The sequence below is a fragment of the Rhinopithecus bieti genome, unplaced genomic scaffold (genome assembly GCF_001698545.2).
Source record: "Rhinopithecus bieti isolate Rb0 unplaced genomic scaffold, ASM169854v2 scaffold_33245, whole genome shotgun sequence".
In the NCBI taxonomy this organism is placed as follows: domain Eukaryota; kingdom Metazoa; phylum Chordata; class Mammalia; order Primates; family Cercopithecidae; genus Rhinopithecus; species Rhinopithecus bieti.
In genome coordinates this window covers 68,054-95,017 of record NW_016814320.1, presented here as the reverse complement: position 1 = coordinate 95,017, position 26,964 = coordinate 68,054, and the positions used below count along the sequence as shown (strand labels likewise).

General features: G+C 33.2%; 1 protein-coding gene across 1 annotated transcript in view; it reads left to right on the top strand.

Moving 5' to 3' along the window:
* LOC108514057 (leucine-rich repeat-containing protein 7-like) overlaps positions 1–26,964 on the top strand; it is a 490,227-nt gene that overhangs the window by 461,588 nt on the left and 1,675 nt on the right. The window contains exons 12-17 of the mRNA XM_017850082.1: positions 9,742–9,871; positions 10,927–11,042; positions 14,956–15,025; positions 17,214–17,313; positions 19,550–19,674; positions 22,015–22,263. Of these exons, the coding sequence (XP_017705571.1) occupies positions 9,742–9,871; positions 10,927–11,042; positions 14,956–15,025; positions 17,214–17,313; positions 19,550–19,674; positions 22,015–22,263 (790 nt within the window). The remainder of the gene's footprint in view (positions 1–9,741; positions 9,872–10,926; positions 11,043–14,955; positions 15,026–17,213; positions 17,314–19,549; positions 19,675–22,014; positions 22,264–26,964) is intronic.

Genomic DNA, 26,964 nt, shown 5'->3' with positions numbered 1-26,964 from the left:
TTTTGCCATGTTTTCTGAACTAGAATATAGGCTCCTTGAGGGCTGGATCGTGTCTTGAACATTGGTCATCTCCTTCATTGTGCCAAGACAGTATGGCACGGTGGATTGTTTGCAAGCCTTGGAACCAGACTTCGGTTTTGATCCTGGCTCCTCTACCCATTCACTAACTGACCATGAGCAAGTCATTTCATGTCTCTGAGCCACATTTTTCTCATCTGTAAAATGGAAATAATAATTGTCAGAAATTGTTGTGGCACTTAGAACTAGATAGCCTTCAATAAATTATTACAGTCATTATTTTATTAATAGTAAAATCCAAAAAGATATTTATTTATTGATCATTGCTTATGTTCATCTATATGAGGTTTAGTTATATTACATGAATGAAATATCTGGTTCTAAAAAAGAAAAATATTTTATAAGTATTTGCAAATGTAGTAATAGTACAATGTCTTAGTTTGCTCGGGCTAACATAACAAAATATGGATGGGGTGGCTTAAACAATAGATGTTTACTTCTCACAGTTGTGGAAGCTGGGGAGTCCAAGTCCAAGGCACCAGCAAGGTAGGTTCTATTCTGAGCCCTCTTCTCTTGGCTTGTAGGTGGCCACCATGTTGCTGTGAGTTTACATGACCTCCTCTTTGCATGGGTTGGTTGTCAGAGGGAAGAACAGGCCCCAGTTTCTCTTCTTGCAAAGGCATTAATCCCATCATGAGGGCCCCACCATTATAACTTTATCCAAGTCTAAATTATCTCCCTAAGGCCCCATCTCCAAATACCATCACATTGGAGGTTAACACTTCAACATATGAATTTTGGAGGGAAGTGTTCAGTCCATAACATATATCTTTTAAACTTACAACATCTATTCTTAGGAGATGAGGTGTTTGAAATTGTTTCCATGCTTTGTGACAGAGTCCTGAAGAATAAACTGTTTTGAATCATAGTAGTTGGTTTTCAAGTCAAATAACTTAGAGTAGTTTAAAAAAGAAAAGAAAAGCAAGTAATGCATTTGCCAGAGTAATAAAGGCATCTTCACATCTGCACACACAAAGTTATTGAGAAAAGTACAAAGAAATGATCAAATGGAATTTCATTGATGATCGTATAAGATTTCAGTTAAAGCACAAAACCACTAATGATATCAATTTAAGAGCCATCCTCCTTCACTGCCTACTTCCTCCTCTACTTCCTTCCACAGCATTTCAGAATTGTGACTGTTTATGTGCTGTGAACAAATATTAACTGCAGTACTTACTCCTGCGTGCATGAAATGTTTCCATATTTTTCATTAGTTAAGAAATCTTATCAGTCTCCCAATGTGGAACGTATAGTATCTTTTTTAAAAAATAGTCTTTGCTAATGAATGAAGCTATTCTCTACTCATGGGTTGCAGATCTGTTGACTAAAAAATACTTTAAACAATATTTCACATTTGGGTGATATTTTTCTCCAATAATCTAATGTAATTTTTTTGCAAATTTTATTTTCAAGCATCTAATCAACTTTCTAAATAGTGAAAAGGAAAGCAAAGGTTTCTAGTTATTTTAGATAGATAGGAAAATTTGGTTCAAATGAAAAGTTTATTATCTGTATGATAATGATAGCTGCTTAAAATCACTCAGAGGTAAAATCTAGATTTTACATTTCTAATGAATGCTGTTTTTGTCATACTTCTACTGGATTCAGCATAGGCTGTGAGATTTAGTACTAAAACGGGGTGTGTTTTATTTGGAAAACAGTATAGAAAAGAATTAGTCTGACTAAAGTTTGCAAATTTCCTACCATTATTTAGAAGCAGCCCAAGCAACTTACCTAATGTTAAAAAGAAAATTAAGAATGGAACCTAAAACTTGATTCCTAGCCTAAATTAAATGAAATTGATTGTAGAATCTCTGAAAATGAGTATAAAAGCAAAAGTTACTTAATATTTACTGTGTGCCCATTCTAAGTGTTTTACATGTATTAATTCTTTTATGTGTATTTAGGCATTATGACACATGATTAAGTACTGCTGTCACCCGCTTTTGCTCAGTAATGAAACTGAGGTACACAGTGATTAAGTAACTAGTAATTATTAGGGTCTAGACTCCAATCCCAGCTGCCTGGCTGCAGCTGGGTGTCTACTTTGGGCTATACTGGCATTTTAGGCAGTGAATATTTAAGCAGCTCATCTTTGCCAAACAAGTCAGTCTCTCTCTCTCTCTCTCTCTCTCTCTCTCTCTCTCTCTCTCTCTCTCCCTCCCTCCCTCCTTCCCTTCCTCCCTGCCTCTACCACCCTCCTTCTCTCTTCTATATTACTCTCTACTTCTCTACAAAATCTTTAATACAATAACAGTTCTTCAGAGTCATCTGAAATTTACCTCCCCCACATCTTACTAAACAATTTTACATTCTGTTGAATAGAAGGCAGTTTTATTTTATGAAACAACTGATTTTAACAAGGGAATATCACAGGACAGCTTTTACATGTTTCAGAAATAGATTGTTCAAGATGTGTTTTTGTTTTTCAGGGTACTCTACCTCGTAACAGGCCACTTTAATGGAATGTGATATCTATTCCATTTAGCATTCAGGGGTTTAGCATATATTTAATCTTCATGGAAACTCTATATGTTAGATGTTATCAACCAATTTTATAGGTGAGAAAACAGGGGTTAATAGTAGATAAAGGTCACTCAACTATTAAGTATCTACACTAGAATTGGAACTCATGCCTGTCTGAATATTTTCCACTGAATTACATTACTTCTGTTAAGAATTAAAAGTGAATTAAGAAGGTGAAGCCCAAAGCCAATTATTTTTATATTTATTATCATCTACATTGATCATAGATTAATTATATCTAATGGTCACCACTGATGTTAAAGTGAAATTATAAATTATCTGTGTAGTATATTCATAATCTTTCTTCCGTATTAGCTAGGTAATTGAGGGTTAATGATGCAGTAATATTTTTCCCATCCAAGAGCAACTCATGAACATGAAACTAAAGCAGAGAAAACTGTACAGAATATTTTTAGAAACTGAAGTCAATACTGTTGATTTCAAACATTATTATTCCCAGTAGCATCATTTATTCTGAAGCATATGTAACCTAAACAACTATTGTAATATTTGTATGGCATTTAGTATTTATTGACATGTCTATTTTATGTATTTAAATGATACTCTTGATAGATTTGGAAAGGTTTTATTTAAATCCTTTCAACTTATTGTGTGGCCCCTGCACTGGCAGCATCTCATTATCTAGGAGCTGGTTATGAATGCAGGACCTGGGCCTCACCCCAAACCACAGAATCATAATCTGCATTTTATTAAGTTCTCCTTGTGACTGGCATGCACACTGAAGTTGGGGAAACACTGCTTTAAAGTACTTCATACATTCTTTGCAACTTATTTTAATTTCCACAATTATAAAATAAAACATTTAAAAAAATAATGGTAACCTTTGGTCTATTTTTTGACTTCATTATGAAATGTCAGTGGTAATCTGGTTAAGTGTGATAACTGTTTTAATACAGGATTTTGTATTAAAACATCTTAAATGATTTTTAACAAAATGGNTCTGAAGCATATGTAACCTAAACAACTATTGTAATATTTGTATGGCATTTAGTATTTATTGACATGTCTATTTTATGTATTTAAATGATACTCTTGATAGATTTGGAAAGGTTTTATTTAAATCCTTTCAACTTATTGTGTGGCCCCTGCACTGGCAGCATCTCATTATCTAGGAGCTGGTTATGAATGCAGGACCTGGGCCTCACCCCAAACCACAGAATCATAATCTGCATTTTATTAAGTTCTCCTTGTGACTGGCATGCACACTGAAGTTGGGGAAACACTGCTTTAAAGTACTTCATACATTCTTTGCAACTTATTTTTAATTTCCACAATTATAAAAATAAAACATTTAAAAAAATAATGGTAACCTTTGGTCTATTTTTTGACTTCATTATGAAATGTCAGTGGTAATCTGGTTAAGTGTGATAACTGTTTTAATACAGGATTTTGTATTAAAACATCTTAAATGATTTTTAACAAAATGGTCACCAATAAAGTCAGGTGGAATTGTAGGTTATGAGTTTGAATCTTTGGAATTTCAGAGATCATTGAGGAATATGTGTTTTGCACCTGAAACCTCTTCGTTGCAACACAAAGATGTAAAATACTTTCAGGCTCTAAATTATTCATTCCTTATTGTCCGTGGTGCAGTCAAAATGTCTTTTTAATATGGAAATTCTTTGCTCTGCAGAGTAGTGTGGGACTGTATAGAAATCACCAAATAATGGTGGGCACCTGTAATCTCAGCTACTTGGAAGGCTGAGGAAGGAGAATCGCTTGAACCCAGGAGGCGGAGGTTGCAGTGAGCCGAGATCATGACACTGCACTCCAACCTGGGCACAGAGCAAGACTTAGTCAAAAAAAAAAAAAAAAAAGAAAGAAAGAGAGAGAAAGACGAAGGGAGGGAAGGCAGGAAGGGAAGGAAGGAATCTGTATTTTTCCTACTGAATTACCAACACTCAACACAGACTAGTTTTGATCACTGATGTGTATGGCATTTCCCACACCAAGCAATTCTCCAGTTCTCTGTGGACACTAGCTGGGTGCCCTACAATTTAGCTCAATTTTGACACATCTACCTGAAGTTAGAATCAGATCCCACAGGTTCAGGGCTCAGTCCTACAAAACTATCCCCCCTCTTCAGATGCCAACCACAAGTCCAGGCCTCCTGTACTTCTGACTGACCACCTACAAATCGGGGCTTCCTATCACTCCCTCTTGAGGCTCAATCACTTGCTAGAATGGCTCACAGAAATCAGGAAAACACATTAACCAGTTCATTATAAAGGATATTACAAAGGATACAAATGAGCAGCCACATGAACAGGTACAAAAGGAAAGGTGTGTGAGAAGGGATGTTTCCATGTCCTTGCTGGGTGTGCCACCTGCCCAGCACTTCCGTGTGTTTGGCAACATGAAAGCTTTCCAGCCTTGATCTTTTGGGTTTTTATGGAGTCTTCATTATATTGGGCTGATGGATCACATCATTGTCCATTGCTGATCTACTCAACCTTCAGCCTCTCTCCCCTCCCCAGAGGTCAGGGGGTGAGACTGAAAGTTCCAACCCTCTAATCACAAAGTGGTTCCCTTGGTAACCAGCCCCCATTCTGAGGCTATCCCAGAGCCCTTAGCAATAAGTCATTTCATTAATATACAGAAAGACGCTTATCACTTTGGCAATTCCAAGGGTTTTAGGAGTTCTGTGCCAAGAACTAGATGAAGGTCAAATATGTATTTCTTATTATAAATCACAATATTTCACAGGGATAGTAAAAATTACCATGCAATCTGAAACTGTGCAAAACAGTCTTAATAATCAATGGGAAACATTATGGTTGTTCTTACAAAAGGTCTTTTAAACCTTTTGTCCAAGCATTAAATACTGTTAATGTAGGTTACAAATGTATAGGAAAATGAAAACACTGGTAAAACTAATAGTTATTTTTGTATATGGTAATATTAAACATTAGAAACATTGAGAATTAAGGCTTATTTTAATTTAAAAAACATATCAAGGTTAGGTTGAACAATGCTTGCCTTCTTTTCATGATATGTTGTTAAACAGTGTGAACATCTTTTCTGTGCATTAGTGAATTGTCATTTTCCTTTTAAGTTTAGATCCACTTCCAAATTTTATCTTTTGTGCTTTCAGTGTCATGAGATATCTCTGAAAGTTCCTTTAATGTGATGTTTATTGCCAGCAACTTCCTCTGGGACATCTTCGTTCTTTTCATCACACTTTCCTCATTTATGTATATAATTTTGCCTTCACTAAGTCCTCTGGAAGCTTATCTAGAGTCTTTCTAGTAGTAGCAGTGTCAGCATTCCCATGGGCAGCTATTTTTTCTATTATTCCATTTACATTAGATTCAAATTTATTTTGTACAATGTGCTTGTATTAGTCAGGGTTCTCATAGGGGAACAGAACTAATAGGATATATATATATGTGTGTGTGTGTGTATATACATATATATATAAGCTTATTAAGTATTAACACGATCACAAGGTCCCACAATAGGCTGTCAGCAAGCTGAGGAGCAAAGAAGCCAGTCCTAGTCCCCAAACTGAAGAACTTGGAGTTTGATGTTTGAGGGCAGGAAGCACCCAGCACTGGAGAAAGATGTAGGCTGGGAGGCTAGGCCCATCTTACCTTTTCACATTTTTCTGCCTGCTTTACATTCGCTGGAAGCTAATTAGATTTTTCCCACCAGATTAAGGGTGGGTCTGCCTTCCCCAGCCCACTGACTCAAATGTTAATTTCTTTTGGCAACACCCACACAGACACACCCAGGATTTATACTTTGTATCCCTCAGTCCGATCAAGTTCACATTCAGTATTAACCATCACAGTACTAAAAGTTTATTCTATGCTGTATGCATATTACCTATTGTTACTTTCTGCCATGATGCTTGAATGTTTTAAACTGTATATTTCATGTCATATTTCATCTAGAACACAGGTAAAGAAACTGCATGATCACCAGTTGTAGCATAAATAGCCTATTCAAAAGTCTATGTAAGATAATACACTTTAAAAGTTGAAATAACTCCTTGGTCTATAGGCTGGATTAATGACATTGTCCTTGGTTATATAAAACAAATTTTCACATTTTAATCAATCTCCAAGAGAATTAGGGTGACCAAGAGCATTATCCAATAGTTGTAGTGCTTTAATGGTTAAATTATTTGATGTATAGTATCTGTCTACTGCTGAGAGACAGGAAGGCAACACATATTTTGCTGTCTGTGTTGCCAGATAACAGATGGGCAATGACCAATCCTTGACAGACTTTGAAGGAAGTGATGTGACCAGTCACTGATCACAATGTGCATCCATTATTCACATTGTGATATGTGGACTGAAGAAACTGAGATGCAGTTACTCAGTTAAGGTAACTGAAATTTGAGCCAGGTTGTTGGGAGACTAATGTTGTTTAATAAAACATGACAACTGAAATGTGCACACATTGGAATTGTGCAAGGTGACAACCACCTTACTATGACCAAGACTAACTTCAATACATGTTTTTATAAAAAAAAAAAAAAGAGAGAGAGAGAAACCTTAATTATATAGTTTTCATTAAATACCTTCTCTAACTTCTGCCTCTGAACATAAATCTGTAATTTTTATTTTAAGAAATTCCTAGTATTTATGACTCCCTGCTGAGTACACAACCCCAAACTATTGATAGAGACTTTTATGCAATTCTAAAAAATTTATTGACTGCATTATATATGTAAGACCCAATACTAGATTTCTTTTTTTTNCTCACATATATGGATTCCTGCCCCCACAAACACACATCCACAGAGTAACACAGTTGTGCACACTTGGCATCCCAGCAACATAACCATTCCTGCATACGAGGGGCCTCAAAGGATGTTGAAACAAATTTAACCAGTTTACTGATAATAAGAGGAAAATGTACGGAACATGTATTTTATGACAGGTGCTGTGCTACGTTCTTAACATTTCATTTTAGAGCAACTGCACAAGGCAGGCATTATTAGTATCCTCACTGTAAATATAAAGAATCACTGGCTTAGAGAGAATTTCTATGATTTGTCAATATAAAAGGAAAAATTTTTACTTAAGCAACACTTTCCTAAGAGCTGTTACTCAAAATTGAATGCTGTGTTTCACCACAACTGGTTCTAACCAGCTGAATCTGTTAAGGTGATGAAGCTTGAATGACCCTGGTCAGAATCAGACTGGTCCTGATTGCATTAGATTTTTTCCTGACCCATGGGCAATGGTACTTGATTTGCATAGCTGCACACAGACTTGTGCACTCATCCCACCTTCTCCATAATGCAAATTTTCAACCCTTAGTGAGTATAATCATCATGACCCACTATCACCAGCCCCCCTTTTGTCACTGATTATTTTCCCCTCAGCGTGCTACTCAGTGAATTTCTTCCCTCATGTATTCCCTTGCCTGTCAGATAAATAAAATCTGCTTTGTTTTTTGAGCTGTGGTGGTCTGTGTTTAATTTATTGATACCCAAGATAATACAGTTAGTAAGTTACAAAGCTGGAACACGAATCCATTCTAACTGACTTCAACCCATATGCTTAATTTCTGTGTTCAACTGTTAGATAAATAATAGAAGGAAAGTGCATTCAAGCTAACTAGTTTTAACATAAAAAAAGGATGCTGACCAGGTACAGTGGCTCACGCCTGTAATGCCAGCACTTTGGGAGGCTGAGGATTACTTGAGGTCAGGAGTTTGAGACCAGCCTGGCTAACATGGTGAAACCCCATCTCTACTAAAAATACATAAATTAGCCTGGTGTGGTGGTGGGAGCCTGTAATCCCAGTTACTCGGGAGGCTGAGACAGGAGCATCGCTTGAACCCAGGAAGTGAGGGTTGCAGTGAGCTGAGATTGTGCCACTGCATTCCAGCCTGGAATCTGGAATCTGTCTCAACAACAACAAGAATCTGTCTCAACAACAACCAAAAAAAAGGATGCTAATTCTACAAACTTACTCCACCTAACTCAAATTCATTTTCCCTTTACATTGGTAGAATCTTCACCCCTGGGGGTTCCTTCCTATTATAATAATATAATAGGAAAAGTAAGAACAGTGTAATAATAATTTCAACAACACCAGCTGCAGTGTATCTGGTGCTTACTCTGTGCCAGGCCCTTTTTTCCCAGCTATCTCAAACCGGGCATTGAAGTGTCTTATTGCCTTGTGATAACTTCAATGTATATCCATACGATTCCTTTCTATAGATCTGGAGTAAAGCCAGCTACATATGGACTGGTCGGGATTGTGACAAACTGGAGGCAAACTGAAGAACTGTGCCCATTTGAAGGCAGCAACTATTAATCCACTTCCATTACTTGTCATGGAAGAATACAGACCCAGTATTGACAGATCTTTCTCTTTTTCAAGAGGCATCAAAAATCTGGGTCATTATGTAAAATTTTAAATACTTAAATAATTTAACACTTTCTAAAATACCACTGTATAAATCAAACAAAGCACATCTGCAGGCTGAAATGAGCCCTGTCCATAGCACCTGCTAAGAGGCAGGATAATACAGTGAATCTCTACTGTCTGCATTTAATTCCCAGGGTTGTTGTTTTGTGTGACCTTGAAGAAGTTAGCCCCTTTAAGCTTCAGCTTTCTTATGTGTAGAATGGGCTTTAAAATATTACACATCTTAAAGAGTTTTTATGAGGAAGAGAATTTTTTTTTCTTTACTCTCTAAAATGCTTAATAAAATACCTAACATCTTATCAATATTTTCCTTTTTATTGTTTCTCCCAACTCAATCATCCCCTGGTCCTGCCTTCTCCACCCTTCTCCTTACCCCATGACAGTTATATTCACTTGTTCCAAGGATACACATTCTGAACATCTGGCTACAAAGAACACCTAAGTTGTAAACAAATGAAAAATTATTTTGTTGTTTGCAATGGCTATTAAATAACAGGTAAATTTAGAAAGGGAAAAAATAAACTATATTTATTTTACCAAGTTAAACCACTTATTTGATGGTATTAAATCATTTGAACTGGTAAATTAATTTATATAATATTATGTTGTCACCACATGAATAATTTTTATTTTGGTGAATTTGGGATATGTGGCTTTTTCAGAATGTTTTGCCATCTAAACTTTTAAAATGTCTAACTAATGTATTTAATTTTTCAGTTTATCTTTATTAGAAGAATTTGACTGTAGCTGTAACGAACTGGAGTCGCTACCTTCTACTATTGGCTACCTTCATAGTCTTCGGACATTAGCAGTTGATGAGAATTTCCTTCCAGAATTACCCAGAGAAGTGAGAAATATACTTGTTTTCTATTTATTAACTTTTAATTAATCTGTTTTGTAATAAAATCTTAATGGGTAGAATAGCAATGTAGATTCATGAGTTGAGCTGTGAATAATATTGGAATTATCTACATATATATTTGCTAATTATTCTATTTTAAATGACAAGTTCTTATATTTGACCCAGAAAATGCGTTTGACTTAAATCTCACATACAAATAAAAGTAAGAAAATATAAGTCAATTCATGCTAAGAAATATCATTTAAAGTCACTTAATTTGTATCTTTTGGTTTTCAGAATAGTTATAAATAATATTTTGGAGTAATTACATTTTATTTCTGTAGCAAACTTTTAAATGTACATATGCTTTTAAGGTATCATGTTGCATTATAATATTAGTTTAACTTCCAAATCCACCAAGAGATTCTGTTAATTTTTTCATCTAAGTGGTATTTTAACTTACTAATATCAAAAAACTATGAAGTATTTTTTTTAACTTACTTTGTGCTCAAGTTTGCTGTATGTGAAGTACATTTTCAATTGAGCATTTTCTATTAAACACTCTTATAATGATACAACAATAAACAATACATAATTATTTTAAAGCCAAAATATATTATTAAAAATGACAAAAAAACACTGTAATGTGAAGCAAAACTAAGTTTGCCTAGGAAATATCAACAATATTGTATTTTTTGAGTGTGTATGATCTTCTGTTGTAAACAAAGATATATTAGTACTCACTTCGACAGACAAAATTATATGATATATGAAAACACTAATGTTAGCAAGTATTTTAAGCATAAAATTATAAAGAAAATTCTTTATTTTTAATATGTAAAAGAAAATCTAATATAAATTGCCTTAATATCTAAAAGAATATATATAATATACATATATTTTAAAGAGATACATTATAAAAATAAAACAATGCACATATTAAAAGAAAGTTAAAAATAAGAAAATCTATTACTTAAATTGTTTTAAAAATTAGAAATTTTAATATTAAAAATAGTATTGTGCTCTGATTTTTTAAATCTATTTTCTTTTGTTACCTACAGATTGGAAGTTGTAAGAATGTAACAGTCATGTCCCTACGCTCCAACAAATTAGAATTTCTTCCTGAAGAGATTGGACAGATGCAGAAACTAAGAGTCTTAAATTTGAGTGACAACAGGTATTTTTACAACATTTCGCAATCATATATTAGTTATTTGCTGAAAGCAAATTATAGTTTTTTTGCCTATAGTTTTGATAACATTTTCTGCCTTTCATAGTGTACGGAATGCAAATACTATACTTTCTTTAAAATAGCAGAAGGTAAATTATTTTTTAAACCAGGTGTTTCTAAATTATGTTATTTGATTATATCAAAAGCATATGTAATGTATTAAAATTATATAAATATGAAGCACACAAATTTATACACAAAAGCCTTCCCATATGCAGAAAGCATAATAATATGAAGNATATATTTTAAAGAGATACATTATAAAATAAAACAATGCACATATTAAAAGAAAGTTAAAATAAGAAAATCTATTACTTAAATTGTTTTAAAATTAGAAATTTTAATATTAAAATAGTATTGTGCTCTGATTTTTTAAATCTATTTTCTTTTGTTACCTACAGATTGGAAGTTGTAAGAATGTAACAGTCATGTCCCTACGCTCCAACAAATTAGAATTTCTTCCTGAAGAGATTGGACAGATGCAGAAACTAAGAGTCTTAAATTTGAGTGACAACAGGTATTTTACAACATTTCGCAATCATATATTAGTTATTTGCTGAAAGCAAATTATAGTTTTTTTGCCTATAGTTTTGATAACATTTTCTGCCTTTCATAGTGTACGGAATGCAAATACTATACTTTCTTTAAAATAGCAGAAGGTAAATTATTTTTTAAACCAGGTGTTTCTAAATTATGTTATTTGATTATATCAAAAGCATATGTAATGTATTAAAATTATATAAATATGAAGCACACAAATTTATACACAAAAGCCTTCCCATATGCAGAAAGCATAATAATATGAAGACATGGAAAATAACTATAATAAAAATATATAAAATATATTAATAAAAACGTGCATATGTATGTATGTATGCACACATATGTGTTTTCATGTCTATATTTTGGTTTCCAACAAATTAACTGGGCAATGTGTATATTTTCAGTTCCATCAAAGTGCTAGTAAGAATACTGACAATGAAATGGCTATTTAGTCATGTTTAGAGCAGGATGAACAAGGAAAGGATAGGTCTTTTACTTCTAATAATGGCATTATATTGATAGATGAGTAAAAAGAAAAAGTGCAAACCTCAATTCGTCTTTGTTTCCACCTACTCTATAAAAGATAATTATCCTCAAATAGGAAAGGATAAAAACAAATATTGACTAGAGATAATTGCTAAGAAAATAAAATGATCACTATGTTTTCAATAAGTTTCAACCAGACAATTGATAATACAAGGGACTGAGAGAACTTGCAATGAAATGATCAAAGATTAGCTTTTGTGGAATCACAAGAATAATCAGATTTTGGAAGTTTCATGATAAGCATTGGAATTCTCATTTTTTTCCTTAGTTTAAGGAAAATGTGAATTTCAAAGCTGCACTTACTAGTTAATAATATTCCCACATAAAGGAATAAAACATTTTATTAAAAGTTTGGAATTTTATTTATAGTATTGGGGACAAGGAAGCACCAAAGCTTTATGCATCAAGAGCAAGTCACGTCAAACCAACCTTGCCTCCTCTTCTGACTGTGTTACTATCCTGGAAAAATGAGGAAAATGCATTGAAAGTTGTTTCTGACTTTTGGCAAGACATTTTTAAAAATCTCTAATTATATTCTTATAAATAAGATTAGGAAATTCTTAGTATTATGAATGAAAATAATTCATTCATAATATGCAAAATATACTTAGCAAATATTATCAATGATCAATAATTAGAAGTTCTGTTAATACTTTGAAGATACTTATTCAACAACTGTAGCAGACTTGAGTTCACCTACAATGAGCCAGACACACTGCTAGGTGCTGGGGCAAAATTTATGAATAATACGTAGAGGAGCTCACAATATCAGAACTTTAAAATAACTTCATCAGGACAGAAATATAAGCTTAAGTTATGTCCTAGTACAGTTGCTGGAACATACTCTGGAGCCAAATTAATATTTTTAAATTAATAAATCAATCAGTAAATCAAGCAGAGGTGAAAATCAATATTCAGCTAAAGTTAAGGCCGAAGTTAAATATTACCACCAGAGAAGGAACTGTTTGAAGAAAAGATTAAGTAAGAAATGTCATCCAAAAGTAATGATTATTATAATTTCATATTTAAAATGTAATAGATTTTTAAAGTTTGACATTGTGGTTAGGAACAATGATTCCTCTGCCTTGTCAGCTGCAAGATTGCTCCTGTTGTCAGTGTACTGCACATTTATGTTACCAAATAGGAGCTCACTTGAAATAGAGATCACTGGAAAAGGAAAGAAAAACAAGGGTACCTTGTCCTTTTCTAGCAGTTCCTTCATATTCTACATTTATGACTGGATTGATGATGATATTATGGATATTGTTTACATGATTCTGGATAGTTTTGAACTCATGTAATATCCATGGAGCAGAATTGACATTCTGCTTTTAATATACCCCATACAATGTAAGAAACTCTCCCAATAAGATCTTACTTCACAATTTCTGGCTTGAGTGAATTGAAATAACTTTTAGTTAGGAATAACTTTTATGGGTAATTTGACTTAAAGTTATAAATGTTACTGTAACAATTATATAAAAAAGACTTGTGATATAATTTAATATCAGTTATTCTTCACATTCATGTTTATATTTTATAAATATTAGCTCAGAAAGGTTATTATATTTTTCTAAATTATATAATGCACAGTTTTAATTAATTTATATTGCCTTTCAATCTTTCATATTTATTAAGATTTTTAAGAAGTGTTTAACTGCTTTTGCACATAAAATTAACTATAAAATTAAATTTTAATTACTGTAAGATTGCCCACTTCCATTATCAAAATAAATTTATTTGTCTATTGGCTGACAGAATTCTAATACATTAAAGACAAGAAAATTGTCCTTCTATATTGTATCTAAAATGTTTATCTGTATTCAAAAGTGAATATCCAGAAGTTAGTAATAAGTCTCGTTGGCATGCCTTGTTTGTACTACTTGCTTTGCTAGCTAGCTTTGATGGTAACCCATGTGATCACAATGTGTTGATCATGCACAATTTGAAGGATATCAGATAGTGTGAAGTATTTTGGCCCTCCAAAGGCTGAAGCCAAAGCTAAATATATAATTTTGATTGAATACCAAGGCTAATATCAAACTATACATCTTAGAAGTGCTAATTTTTTAAAGATTACCCCCTTTGAATATCTACTACACATTGCCTGAAGGTCAAAAGAACATTCTTGCTGAAGGTCAACATCCTATTAGGAGCTGTACGTTCCTTTGGTAGTAAAACAAGCATGGCCCTTTGCCCTCATGGAGCCTACAGTTTTGGAGGGATAGCAAAGAGTAAGCAAATTATCACAAAACTAAATGTGTAATTTAAAACTGCAATATGTTCCATGAAGGAAAATACAAGGTGCTTTGAAACCAGACTGAGGGAAGTAATTTAAATGAGTCAAGAGAAGCCTCTTTGAGAAGCCGGTATTTAAGCTAAGAATGAATGGATATGTGGGGTTCAGTAAAGTGAAGTATGGGAGAGAGTATTCCAGAGAAAAAAGCAGGCTGATAGAGCCAGTTGTCCTGATGGGACTGAGTCAGGAAAAGAGTTGCAGATAAATTTCTGGAGGGGTTTTTAGGGGCCAGACCTTTTGAGCTCTAACCATACATGTTAACTATTTTTTATTTTTATTCAGATATAATGGAAGTATTTGAAGGGTTGTAAATAGGATATTTTCATTTTTTAAAATATTGTTCAGGCTGCTCAGTGGAAAACGGATTCGAGAAAAGAATGAAACCAACAAATTAGAGTATGTTAAATAATTCTTAGAAATGAACTTTTATCCACCTTTACCCATGCTATTAGACTTTTTGTGTTTTTGCAGATTGAAGAATTTACCATTCTCATTTACCAAACTTAAAGAGCTTGCAGCTTTGTGGCTTTCTGACAATCAGGTAAAAGGTTTTGTTGCCTGATTTGTTTATTAAGATGAACTATAATTGAAAGTTTGAATTACTAATTTATTCCCAATAGATACCTTTGACATCCACTACAAAATGTAGGTTGTTTTTGTCCCCTGAAAGATTTTTGTAAAGATAGCAATTCAAACATTGCTGAAGTCAAAACACTACTGTAAGCCTCACCCTCCTTAAATACTTCTATTTAACATCTACTTCATTCTCTGAGATCTAATACACAAAATGATCATTTTTATAGCTTTTTAACCTCTAGGTGGTACACGTATGTCCTTAGAGGATGTACTTTAATTATATCTCTGAAGGTAAAGTATAAGAAATTGTTACCACAATCCCCATAACAGGGAATTATTATCCTCTATGTTCCTTTTCTTCTTATCTTTTAATTATAATCAACTTAATTCAAAAACTTCATTCAAGAAATTTGAAATATCAGACTGGGCGCAGTGGCTCATGCTGTAATCTCAACACTTTGGGAGGCTGAGGCACACAGATCACTTGAGGTCAGGAGTTCAAGACCAGCCTGACCAACGTGGTGAAACCCTGTCTCTACTAAAAATACCAAACTAGCCGGACACGGTGGTGCATGCCTGTAATCTCAGCTACTTGGGAGGCTGAGGCAGGAGAATCACTTGAACCTGGGGGGCACAGGTTGCAGTGAGCCTAAATCACACCACTGCACTCCAGCCTGGGAGACAGAGTGAGACTCTGTCTCAGAAAAAAAAAAAAAGGAATTTGCAATATCTTTTTGGCAGCTATTAGTATTTTCTGTAAAATTGTTTTGATATTATTTTTTATCCTCTTGAAAACATATATTTTAATTGAATCAGTAATATTGCATTAGCAAATAATTTTATTTACTGGAAAATAACAAGAAACCATTGAAGGTATCTGATTTACCTACAGGAGAACTAATGATAGACAATTTTTATACAGTTTATTGGTCCTCTTTTTTCTTGTGATCCTTAAATTTTGATACACCCATCCTCAACTATGAATGGCTAAATGAAAACAATTCATCTTGGATTTAGTTCATCATTTTCTGACCATAAAAGTAGCATTACTGGTACATGAATTATTCATACTTACAGTCATTGGACACTTTTGTGGAAAATTTAAAATAACCTTTACAAATTATAAAATGTAAATATAAGAATATTGCTTGTGTTCCTACAGTAATTACAGCATTTGCTTACATCTACTGAGTCAAAAATTAGTAATTCAAATTCAAATCTTATCAATAAACTATAGATTTTTCAAGGCATCAATATATCATCAAAAATAATTTCTGGAATCAATGTGAACTATGGTAATGTAATAGTGTATTCCACAATATTGCATTGTGGGAAAAAAACAATATGATTTATTATTCTCATGGGAGAATGAACAGAGCAGTGACTGCATCATTTAACTTTTATTTAGAACATTAATGTAATGTGGTTATGATTCAGTTTCATAAGACAAACTGATATCAAAAATCCCCTTTGTGTTTCACTCCTATTAATGTCATTAAATAAGCAGATTTTTAGTATATTAGATAATATCATTTCCAATATATTTCTGACATGGAATGTAAGAGTTCTAGAATGCCCCTTCAAAATGAATATTTCTGAAATCAAATTAATAACAGAATGAAATATACACAGAGGTCAATATATTATGATATATATTAGGTACAAGTACAGTTGCTTATCTATAAAGTGTCTTTGGCTATAAAAATATCTCATAAATAAATGAATGCTGTTTTAACCTAATTAAATTCATAGATAATCTTGCATAGCATAAATTTGATAGCAAATTCCATTTGTCTTTCTAGGGCAACAATCCATGAAAATGAATAGGCATATAGAACCATACCAAAACCTTACTTAGTTGAAACAATTTAACACATTTTGAACTCTTCAGGATTAAATCTGACATTGCTCAGTTGAATAGGTTTTGGTAAGTTTTGTAAAAGGGTATACTAAAGAAGAAGACAACTTTATTATGAAAATCTTAGGATATGAAAATATTCCTCAGTAATAGTGTTATTTCATGTTGTAATTTCTTATTTTATTTCCTTTTTTTTCACTTTTCTTTCCCCAATGTTTATCTGGGTGAGACCAGACTATTGACTGTTATATATTTGCAATGGTATTCATCTAAGTTGTATGTTCTTTGCTTCTAGTCCAAAGCCCTTATCCCTTTACAAACAGAAGCCCATCCAGAAACAAAGCAAAGAGTATTGACTAACTACATGTTTCCCCAGCAGCCTCGTGGTGATGAAGGTAAATTGTCAGTAGAAATTTCTTCTCTACATATAATGATTATGGATAGAAATGACTAATTTTATTCAGATCTCTGGCCAGGAGTATTGGCACATGGACAAGCCTATAAAGATAATTACATGACACACAAATATCATTTGGGGATATACTTTAAGCATAAGTCTTGTTTTCTACTCTATTTTAGGTAAGCTTCCAAAACAAAACTCTTCATCTTTATATCTTACATAAAAGTATTATTGATTTTTAGGAGCAACTATGTCTCTTTATGGATTGCAAGACACATGACTAGTAAAGCAAATCTGGTACTCAGTTAATTGAAATGAGCTAAGAGCAGTCAGATCCTAAGGAAGTTTCAATGAACTGGTTTAGTTGCTGTGTTCACTTATTGCATGACTAGTCCAATGATCTCTGGACTCAAATTATTTCATGGTCTAAGTTAACCATAAATAGATACTTGCAAATAAGACCATTCTTTATTTTTCAAGTTGAGTTTCCCTAACCAAAACCCCAGATCAAACCCCAAATCCTTTTTCAATAATTAAATCTTCTCTTCTATGATCACATTATTCATTTAAAAAGGTTACAAGAGCTTTGTCCTTTGGTATTTGAAACTTAGCGTAGGCTCCTTAGCCCAAGCCAACACAAGCTGATATGCACATTTTCTACAGTTATAGAGTAAAAATAATTCTTGGAAGAGTAAACTCATTTCAATCCAGCCATGGATTAAATCTACCCAATCCATGTGAATGAGGCCAACTTGTAAAAGAAACCATTTGTTTATGTATTTCTTATTTCCAGGGATAATTATAATAAATTACTTTGGTCTTTGACCTCCAAATGTAAGTTAATCATTTCGGAATTTTTTAGGATATTTTCTTTAAATTTTGTCTATAGAAGTAGGAAAAGATTGTTTTAATATGCATTTTTATAAGTCAATAAAATTAATCTTTTGAATTGATAAAAGAAAAGCCACCATGTTTACATATTTTATAAGAGACATCTTAAGTAAGGATTATGTTATATTCATACAGTTTTACTTATGTTTTCATTTTAATAGCTCTACATTATCAAAATATTTAACTTCAAAAGAATATAGGGGAAACAATGAAAAGTATCTCATATTCACTGGTCATTTCTGAGATGTGATCTCACAGATTGAATCCCTAATTTGTCCCAACGTAGATTCAGTTAGGTAAGGTGTAGTGTTAAAGAGTTAGCCTAGCTGAGTTTGCTTTTGTTTCTGTTTTTTTCTTTGAGAAAAGAAAGGTTGGTAATTGAAAAGCTTCCTTGAATTTAAAGCAAGTCATCCTTTGGTTTTCCAGGCAGGAGTGTAATAAATGAGTTTTCAGAATCCCCTGTAACAAAGGAAGACATGTATGATAAAGGACCTCCTTTGGAAAAGAATTTAGCCTTAACTAAGTACTTTCATTGCATTTTCATGTGATCTTTGCCATAATGTTGCAAAGAAAATATTATCATTAACCAACATTTTATGTAAATTAAAGATTTATAAGCCATTTCCCTGTTAATTTGACATATTTAAACTAATTGAAACAGACTATATTTTCCACATTCTCTACCATAAAAACAAGCCCCCCTCATTGACCCCACAATAAAAGGGAAAAGGTTGCAATCTTAGATACCTTATTGCAAAGTAAGTGTTATAATGTTATGTGGTAACTTTTATAAAAGAAATTTTTATAGAGTTTAGCAGTTACAAATAAGGATTCTATTTAGACAGGAACAGAGTCCTGCACTAGCCACTGAGAAGTCTCCTAACACTTTGAGCAAGTCTTAAAACTCATTAGTAAAATAAGGATGAGATTAGTATTACCATTGTGTTGTGAGGATTGAAAAAGGTAACGCTTTAAAATGCTCGCGCCAACTCTCTATATTATTATATTGTCCTATGGGGAGCACATTTCCTACACTAGAAAATTTCCCAATCCTGAGTATTTTAGGAGTACTGAATTTGAGTTAAGATTACGAAAGGCCATGTAATAAATATCAAGGGAATTTTATTCTTTTGTTTCTCTTTCCTTCTTTGTCTGTCTTTCTTTCTTTCTTTCTTTCTTTCTTTCTTTCTTTCTTTCTTTCTTTCTTTCTTTCTTTCTTTCTTTCTTCTTTATTTTTGTATTTGTTTGTAGTATCTATCACCATTTTTGCATACTGTATTAAATACTTTGTATAAAATTGTTTTTTAAAAAAGCAATAATACTTTGGAATCTAACTGTAGATTTCCAGTCAGACAGTGACAGCTTTAACCCTACACTGTGGGAAGAGCAGAGACAACAACGCATGACTGTTGCCTTTGAATTTGAAGACAAAAAAGAAGATGACGAAAATGCCGGGAAAGTTAAGGTGAACCTTTTAGCTTTTGTTTCCTCTTTCTTCTCCTTATCTTTTTGTTTGCCCATTGTTCTTACTCAAACAGATTTAGGGACAAAGTCAGACAGCTCTTCAAGTCTCATGGCGGTACCTTTCATTACAGCATGCTGGTAGTTCTGGAAGCATTGGTGTGCTTCAGAATGAGACTAATGTCCCAAATCTGAGTGAGCAAATTTGAAATGCCACCTCATCCAACAGAATAACTGCATGAGAGAGATTCAAGCTGAGAGAAAGTAGAAAAAAAAATCTGTATGATAGACTTCATCTAAGAACCTTATTTCATTGTTGACACGCTACACACTACAATGATTTTTTTTTTTAATCACTGAGCAAAGCATCATGCAGACTGAATGAGGCCAAAATAAACATTACTGGAAGGGCCAACAGATTAACATGTTGCATTGACATTAAAATCTCTGAAAGGTTCTGTGTCCTTGGGGTATTCAAGAAGAATTTATGAGTTTCCTTAAATGTGAGGACAAATTTTAAGGAAGATTAGTGCCTAATGGCAGGTGATGTTCCTTAGGGAACATAACTTCAATTTTTTTTTCACCTCAAAGTATATTTTAAAAGGTCTTTTATAGGGACTACTAAGTCAAGTAACAAGATTGAATTTTAAAATCTGTATTTCTCCATTACTTAAAATTTTAATTATCATCAGAATTGATTTAGATTTTATCAGCATCACATTTTCACATTGTCATGGCAACATCTTGAATCTCTCATTTACTTTTTATAACATTGTATGTGTACTTTTTCTATCATGACTACTAACAGCTCTTACTCTTAGTGACTAATTACCTCTATAATTGCATATATGTTCTATTAATAAAGCTAGATTGTGTGTTATGTTTGTCTCCGTCCTCTCCTTTCCACATTTTCTAAACTTTATTTCTTAAATCAGCACATGAGCACTTACTGGCAAGCCTACCAATATTGTTATGGAGAACCCAAAATGGATTCCCAAATCCAAAATAACAATTTTGTTAAAGATTTGGGTTTAAAAAAATGTCTCTGGGGCCGGGCGCGGTGGCTCAAGCCTGTAATCCCAGCACTTTGGGAGGCCGAGGCGGGTGGATCACGAGGTCAGGAGATCGAGACCATCCTGGCTAACACGGTGAAACCCCGTCTCTACTAAAAATACAAAAAACTAGCCGGGCGAGGTGGCGGGCGCCTGTAGTCCCAGCTACTCGGAGGCTGAGGCGGGAGAATGGCGGGAACCCGGGAGGCGGAGCTTGCAGTGAGCCGAGATCACGCCACTGCACTCCAGCCTGGGCGACAGAGCGAGACTCCTCCTCAAAAAAAAAAATAAAATAAAATAAAATAAAAATAAAAAAATAAAAAAATGTCTCTGGATAGTTGATTAGTGCTGTCTAACAGCCAAAGAGACATATTTTTGAACTTGTGAATTCCTGGAAAAAATAATGCTAAACTGAAAACAAACCTTCAGAACATTTCAGTTTTTTACGGATTTCTTATGTTAAATCCAGAACCAATGGATGATGCATTCTATACCAGACTTCTGATTCATCTTTATATTTCATTGAATTACCAAAAATTACATGCTTCTTCCTGAAATTCTATATTCAAAGAATGCAAGAAGAAAGTGCATTTAATATACTCTGGTATATGTGTCAATGAAAACATAAAATATAGTAAATGCCTACGGTTATTTAGAAGCCCTGTTTGTGTGTTATGTGTTCAACTTTGTTTATAATCGGAGTAGGTTCATTATACTTTAGAGTGTTTTTACTCTGTGTTTATTTACATTTGGTGTATTTATGTATTAACGAAACAGCGTGTTTCAAAATCTCAAACTACTCAGTTTTGACTAATTTGAATATTTCCAATGCCATTGGCTATTGGACAAATTAGAGCACAAACAAACTTCTAAATAAATCATCATGGAAGTATGATGAATAGAATATATTGTAATCTTACACTGAATTAATCACACTTTTCTGGTTCATTACATGTACATTAAATTCAGCACCATTTTACCTTTAATTTACGTGAAATTTAAAAAGGAATCGTTGACCTATGCTTTCAACTTTCAAATGGACTAGAGTATAATGCCCTACTTGTAGTCTGTATAGTGTAGTATGAATGCTGCATTGTGTGAAGAAATTGTGACCCTTTAGCATCATATAAAATTAGTACTGTTTTATATGTGGATTTAAAACTAATTTTATGATCATTGTTTTAAACGCATAACTCAGAGTGAAAGAAAAAGAGAGTAGAAAAATGATAAAGTGAAAGTATTGCTACAGTGCTCCTCTTTCTCCCAGAAAATGGAGATTCCTTCTCCCACAGGATCTCTCCTGCCAAGTCCCCTGGGAAAGGGGCCAGCGTGGGATTACTCTCCAACCTGCCAGACTGTCTGGCGATTGCTGCACACCATGGGCCAGGTGTGATCAGCAGATCCAAGATATGCCCGTCCCCCAGAATGACCCACAGCTGGCATGGGGTTGTATAAGTGGCCTCCAGCAGGACAGGAGCATGTGTACTCCATTGCCAGTTGCAGCACAATCCACCACTCTTCCCTCTCTAAGTGGCAGACAGGTAGGCCTAGGTGTCTGGGGTAGGAGAATCACCCATGTAGAGGCAACCTTGGAACAGTGGTTTATGGGGTATGTTCTGCATGATTTGGGGTAANCCAGCCTGGGCGACAGAGCGAGACTCCTCCTCAAAAAAAAAAATAAAATAAAATAAAATAAAATAAAAAAATAAAAAAATGTCTCTGGATAGTTGATTAGTGCTGTCTAACAGCCAAAGAGACATATTTTGAACTTGTGAATTCCTGGAAAAAATAATGCTAAACTGAAAACAAACCTTCAGAACATTTCAGTTTTTTACGGATTTCTTATGTTAAATCCAGAACCAATGGATGATGCATTCTATACCAGACTTCTGATTCATCTTTATATTTCATTGAATTACCAAAATTACATGCTTCTTCCTGAAATTCTATATTCAAAGAATGCAAGAAGAAAGTGCATTTAATATACTCTGGTATATGTGTCAATGAAAACATAAAATATAGTAAATGCCTACGGTTATTTAGAAGCCCTGTTTGTGTGTTATGTGTTCAACTTTGTTTATAATCGGAGTAGGTTCATTATACTTTAGAGTGTTTTACTCTGTGTTTATTTACATTTGGTGTATTTATGTATTAACGAAACAGCGTGTTTCAAAATCTCAAACTACTCAGTTTTGACTAATTTGAATATTTCCAATGCCATTGGCTATTGGACAAATTAGAGCACAAACAAACTTCTAAATAAATCATCATGGAAGTATGATGAATAGAATATATTGTAATCTTACACTGAATTAATCACACTTTTCTGGTTCATTACATGTACATTAAATTCAGCACCATTTTACCTTTAATTTACGTGAAATTTAAAAGGAATCGTTGACCTATGCTTTCAACTTTCAAATGGACTAGAGTATAATGCCCTACTTGTAGTCTGTATAGTGTAGTATGAATGCTGCATTGTGTGAAGAAATTGTGACCCTTTAGCATCATATAAAATTAGTACTGTTTTATATGTGGATTTAAAACTAATTTTATGATCATTGTTTTAAACGCATAACTCAGAGTGAAAGAAAAGAGAGTAGAAAATGATAAAGTGAAAGTATTGCTACAGTGCTCCTCTTTCTCCCAGAAAATGGAGATTCCTTCTCCCACAGGATCTCTCCTGCCAAGTCCCCTGGGAAAGGGGCCAGCGTGGGATTACTCTCCAACCTGCCAGACTGTCTGGCGATTGCTGCACACCATGGGCCAGGTGTGATCAGCAGATCCAAGATATGCCCGTCCCCAGAATGACCCACAGCTGGCATGGGGTTGTATAAGTGGCCTCCAGCAGGACAGGAGCATGTGTACTCCATTGCCAGTTGCAGCACAATCCACCACTCTTCCCTCTCTAAGTGGCAGACAGGTAGGCCTAGGTGTCTGGGGTAGGAGAATCACCCATGTAGAGGCAACCTTGGAACAGTGGTTTATGGGGTATGTTCTGCATGATTTGGGGTAAGAAATGTTGATCACATAGAAACCTTCAAATTGCCAGTGTTTTATCTCAATTTAACATTTTGTTTATTGACATTGGCAATGGGGTGGGGAGGACTGAGCCAGAGGGGAGGGAAAATCAATGTGAGGTGCCTATTGGTGGGATATCTGGCATGGTTTTTGAGTTGAGTGCTTTTTTTTTCTTTAATTTAAAGTGTGGGAATACCAATAGTTGGGCAGAATGTTGATGACACTATTGATACATTCTAAATTATCCCCTCCACATATATGCACATTTTTTATAATGTGAATTCTGGGGAGATTAAATAGCTAAAACTTAATTCTTAAAATAGCATCAGATTAAATTGAGATTTGCTGAGAGTGGCCTTTAAGCACAAAGATAGACATCTGTTGAAAAGCATCAATTTCCTTTAATTTGAAGACACAGATCATATGAATTCCTATAAGAGAAGATTGAATTGGGAGTTGTGGCAAGTAGGGCTTCCTTATCTTTGTGGTTGGGTGTTTTAAGAGGTTAATGGGGGGAAAAACATGCTTTACTGGAATATGAAAGAACACTGCATGTCTTGTAAACTTTACTATCCACATGTAATGGACTAGATACTTATCCATTGTCTTATATTTTTGCTATAATATAAGGCAAGCTGAGAATGCATTTTCCTAACTAAAACTGCTATAAGTTTCTTTTCTTTGTATATCATTCCAACTAATTCTCAAAGTAATATAATATTTAACTATCAATGATCAAAGTATTAACTAATATTTCTCTTACTGGAATTTGCAATCAAATCAAATTAGAATTTGATCATGATGTGAAATATAATATATTATATTACATAATATAATATATAAAAAAACAGTTCTGTGTGAATTCAAGATATCATTTCTAAATGCCCTAAATGCCCTGGCTATTAACCTTAGGTGATTCTTTATTGCTAAATTTTTGGGGGTCTCCAACATCTTGCAGCTGCTATTTGCATTTACTGCACTTTATTTACATCTAAGATACAAAGAATGTTGTGAAACATTTCTGTTTTTCAAAATTAAAGTAATATTTTAGTAAAAATCTTGCATTTTAATCAAATGTATATGTGAACTGAGCAAATACTTTATAGTGAGTGATTAACACAACACACTTTTGCAAGAATATAATTGATTTTCCTACCTATGTGTATAATAAATGAATTTATATCTTTTATTTCATATTGGAATAAGAAAACATTTATAGTCTATATATTTAGATATATAGAAAAATTGCTCTTGTATTTGGGTATTACTTAACTTTTAGTATAACTGGGTTTATGATCATATTCACTTCTGATGCACTGCATATATCCACTGAAAAATAAAGCAAAGCAATCTATAAATGGGCATAAAATATGCTTGCGTAGAGCTTCCAAACATAATACAATGATAAAATATAGTTTTATCTTTAAAATTATAAAATATTGTGTTACTTAGCTTTATTTAAAAAATAGAAATTATTTTGCCATTTAACTCAGAGAAATTCACATTTTAAACTTACAGTATTTCTTCCACAATATTGTACAAATATGTGCTGCACCCATACTCTGAGCTAGCATAAGCATTGGAGTCAAAAGACCTAAGTTTGCATATTGCATCTACTAGCTATGTAATCTTAGGCAAGTTACTTACATGGTCTGAGCTACACTTTTTTTCTGTAAAGTGGCAACAGCTGCTGCAATGGGTTGTGAAACTTAAGTGAGATTTTATATAATGATTAATTATATAATTTTTAATAATCATTTATTTAGTGTATAAATATTAATTTATATTTAAACCTGTAGAATTTATAATAATGTTTATGTAAATAATTAATAATAAATTAAATATCCCTATAAAACATTTATCATGGTGACTGGAACATGGGAGATACTGAATTAAATAACTGTTGCTACGTATAATTGAAAAAAAGATCCAGACAGTTACAGATATTATGTTTAGACATATACAGAGTAGAGTCAAAATCACCAAAAGGAATCCAGATTTTTAAAATACATTAGGTAAAATGTGACCTTAGAAATAGTATCTCATCTCTTCATAGAACTTACAGATTTTCCAAGAACTTTCACATTTTTCACATTTTAGCTCCAGATTAACTCAAATGTGTAGGAAATATATTATCATTTCCATTTTACGTGAGTAGAAACAACAGAAAGATTAGTGGATGATAGCTAGTTGGGAATAAATCTATGACTTAAATTTAAATCTTCTGACTCCAAGGCCAGTCAATTCTGCTAGTAGGCTAGTAAGTGAGAAGCAAGGAGCTTACTTTTTAGGTGAAACAAATCCAAGCTTTATAAGACCTGGAACTTCCTCAATTTAAGGGGGGGGGGTCCTCTTTCAGGAAAAGAATATAAAATGACTCTATAAATAATAGGGCCCCTCACAAGACTTTCGAAGAGGTGTATAGCTTAAGCTGTATTAATGCATAGTAAATCTATTTCTAGATTTAATTGTTGTCACAGGAATATCCAAACGTCTTCTGGTGATGTGACCAAAATATCACATGTACTTGCTTATAAAATAACCAGAAAATATTAGTACCATGTCAAATAGTGATCTAATTGTGTCAGATGGGACATAGCATCTAACAAAAAATACATTACATTATTCAGTGAAGTATTTAATTCAATTAAGGAAGAACACTTCACATTTCTTTTGCCTTCCATTCAATTTATAAGTGTAGTTTTAGTGTTAGGGGTTTTTTAAGTTGCATAGAATTTTAATTTAATGCCCTACTTTAGATTATTTTTTATTCACATACAGCTGGTTATTAAAAAATAAAATGTTCTTAATTGGCATGATAGTCATAGCATTCTACAACTTATATTTTAATGTAATTTTTTTTTACTTCTAGCACTTTGATGTCAAGTACTTTTAAACAAGTTCAATGATATAATTTTAAAATTATACTTAATTTGTGATTAACATTTCTAATACCAATTTAAACAACAGATCTAAGAATGCATGTATCCCAATGGACTTTGTCTAGTAGTCATATCATTCCTTTTATGTTTATTTAAGAATACATTACAAATTAAGTACCCTGGGATTTATTTATATTACAATCTAACAATTTACATTTTTTTTTCTGTCAATTCTAACTTTGTTTTGGGTTATATTTTTGTAGCTATATTTCTATATATTATCAATGTCATCCTTATTTATTTGAGAGTTTAAAGAGATTAAACTACATTTAAATAGCA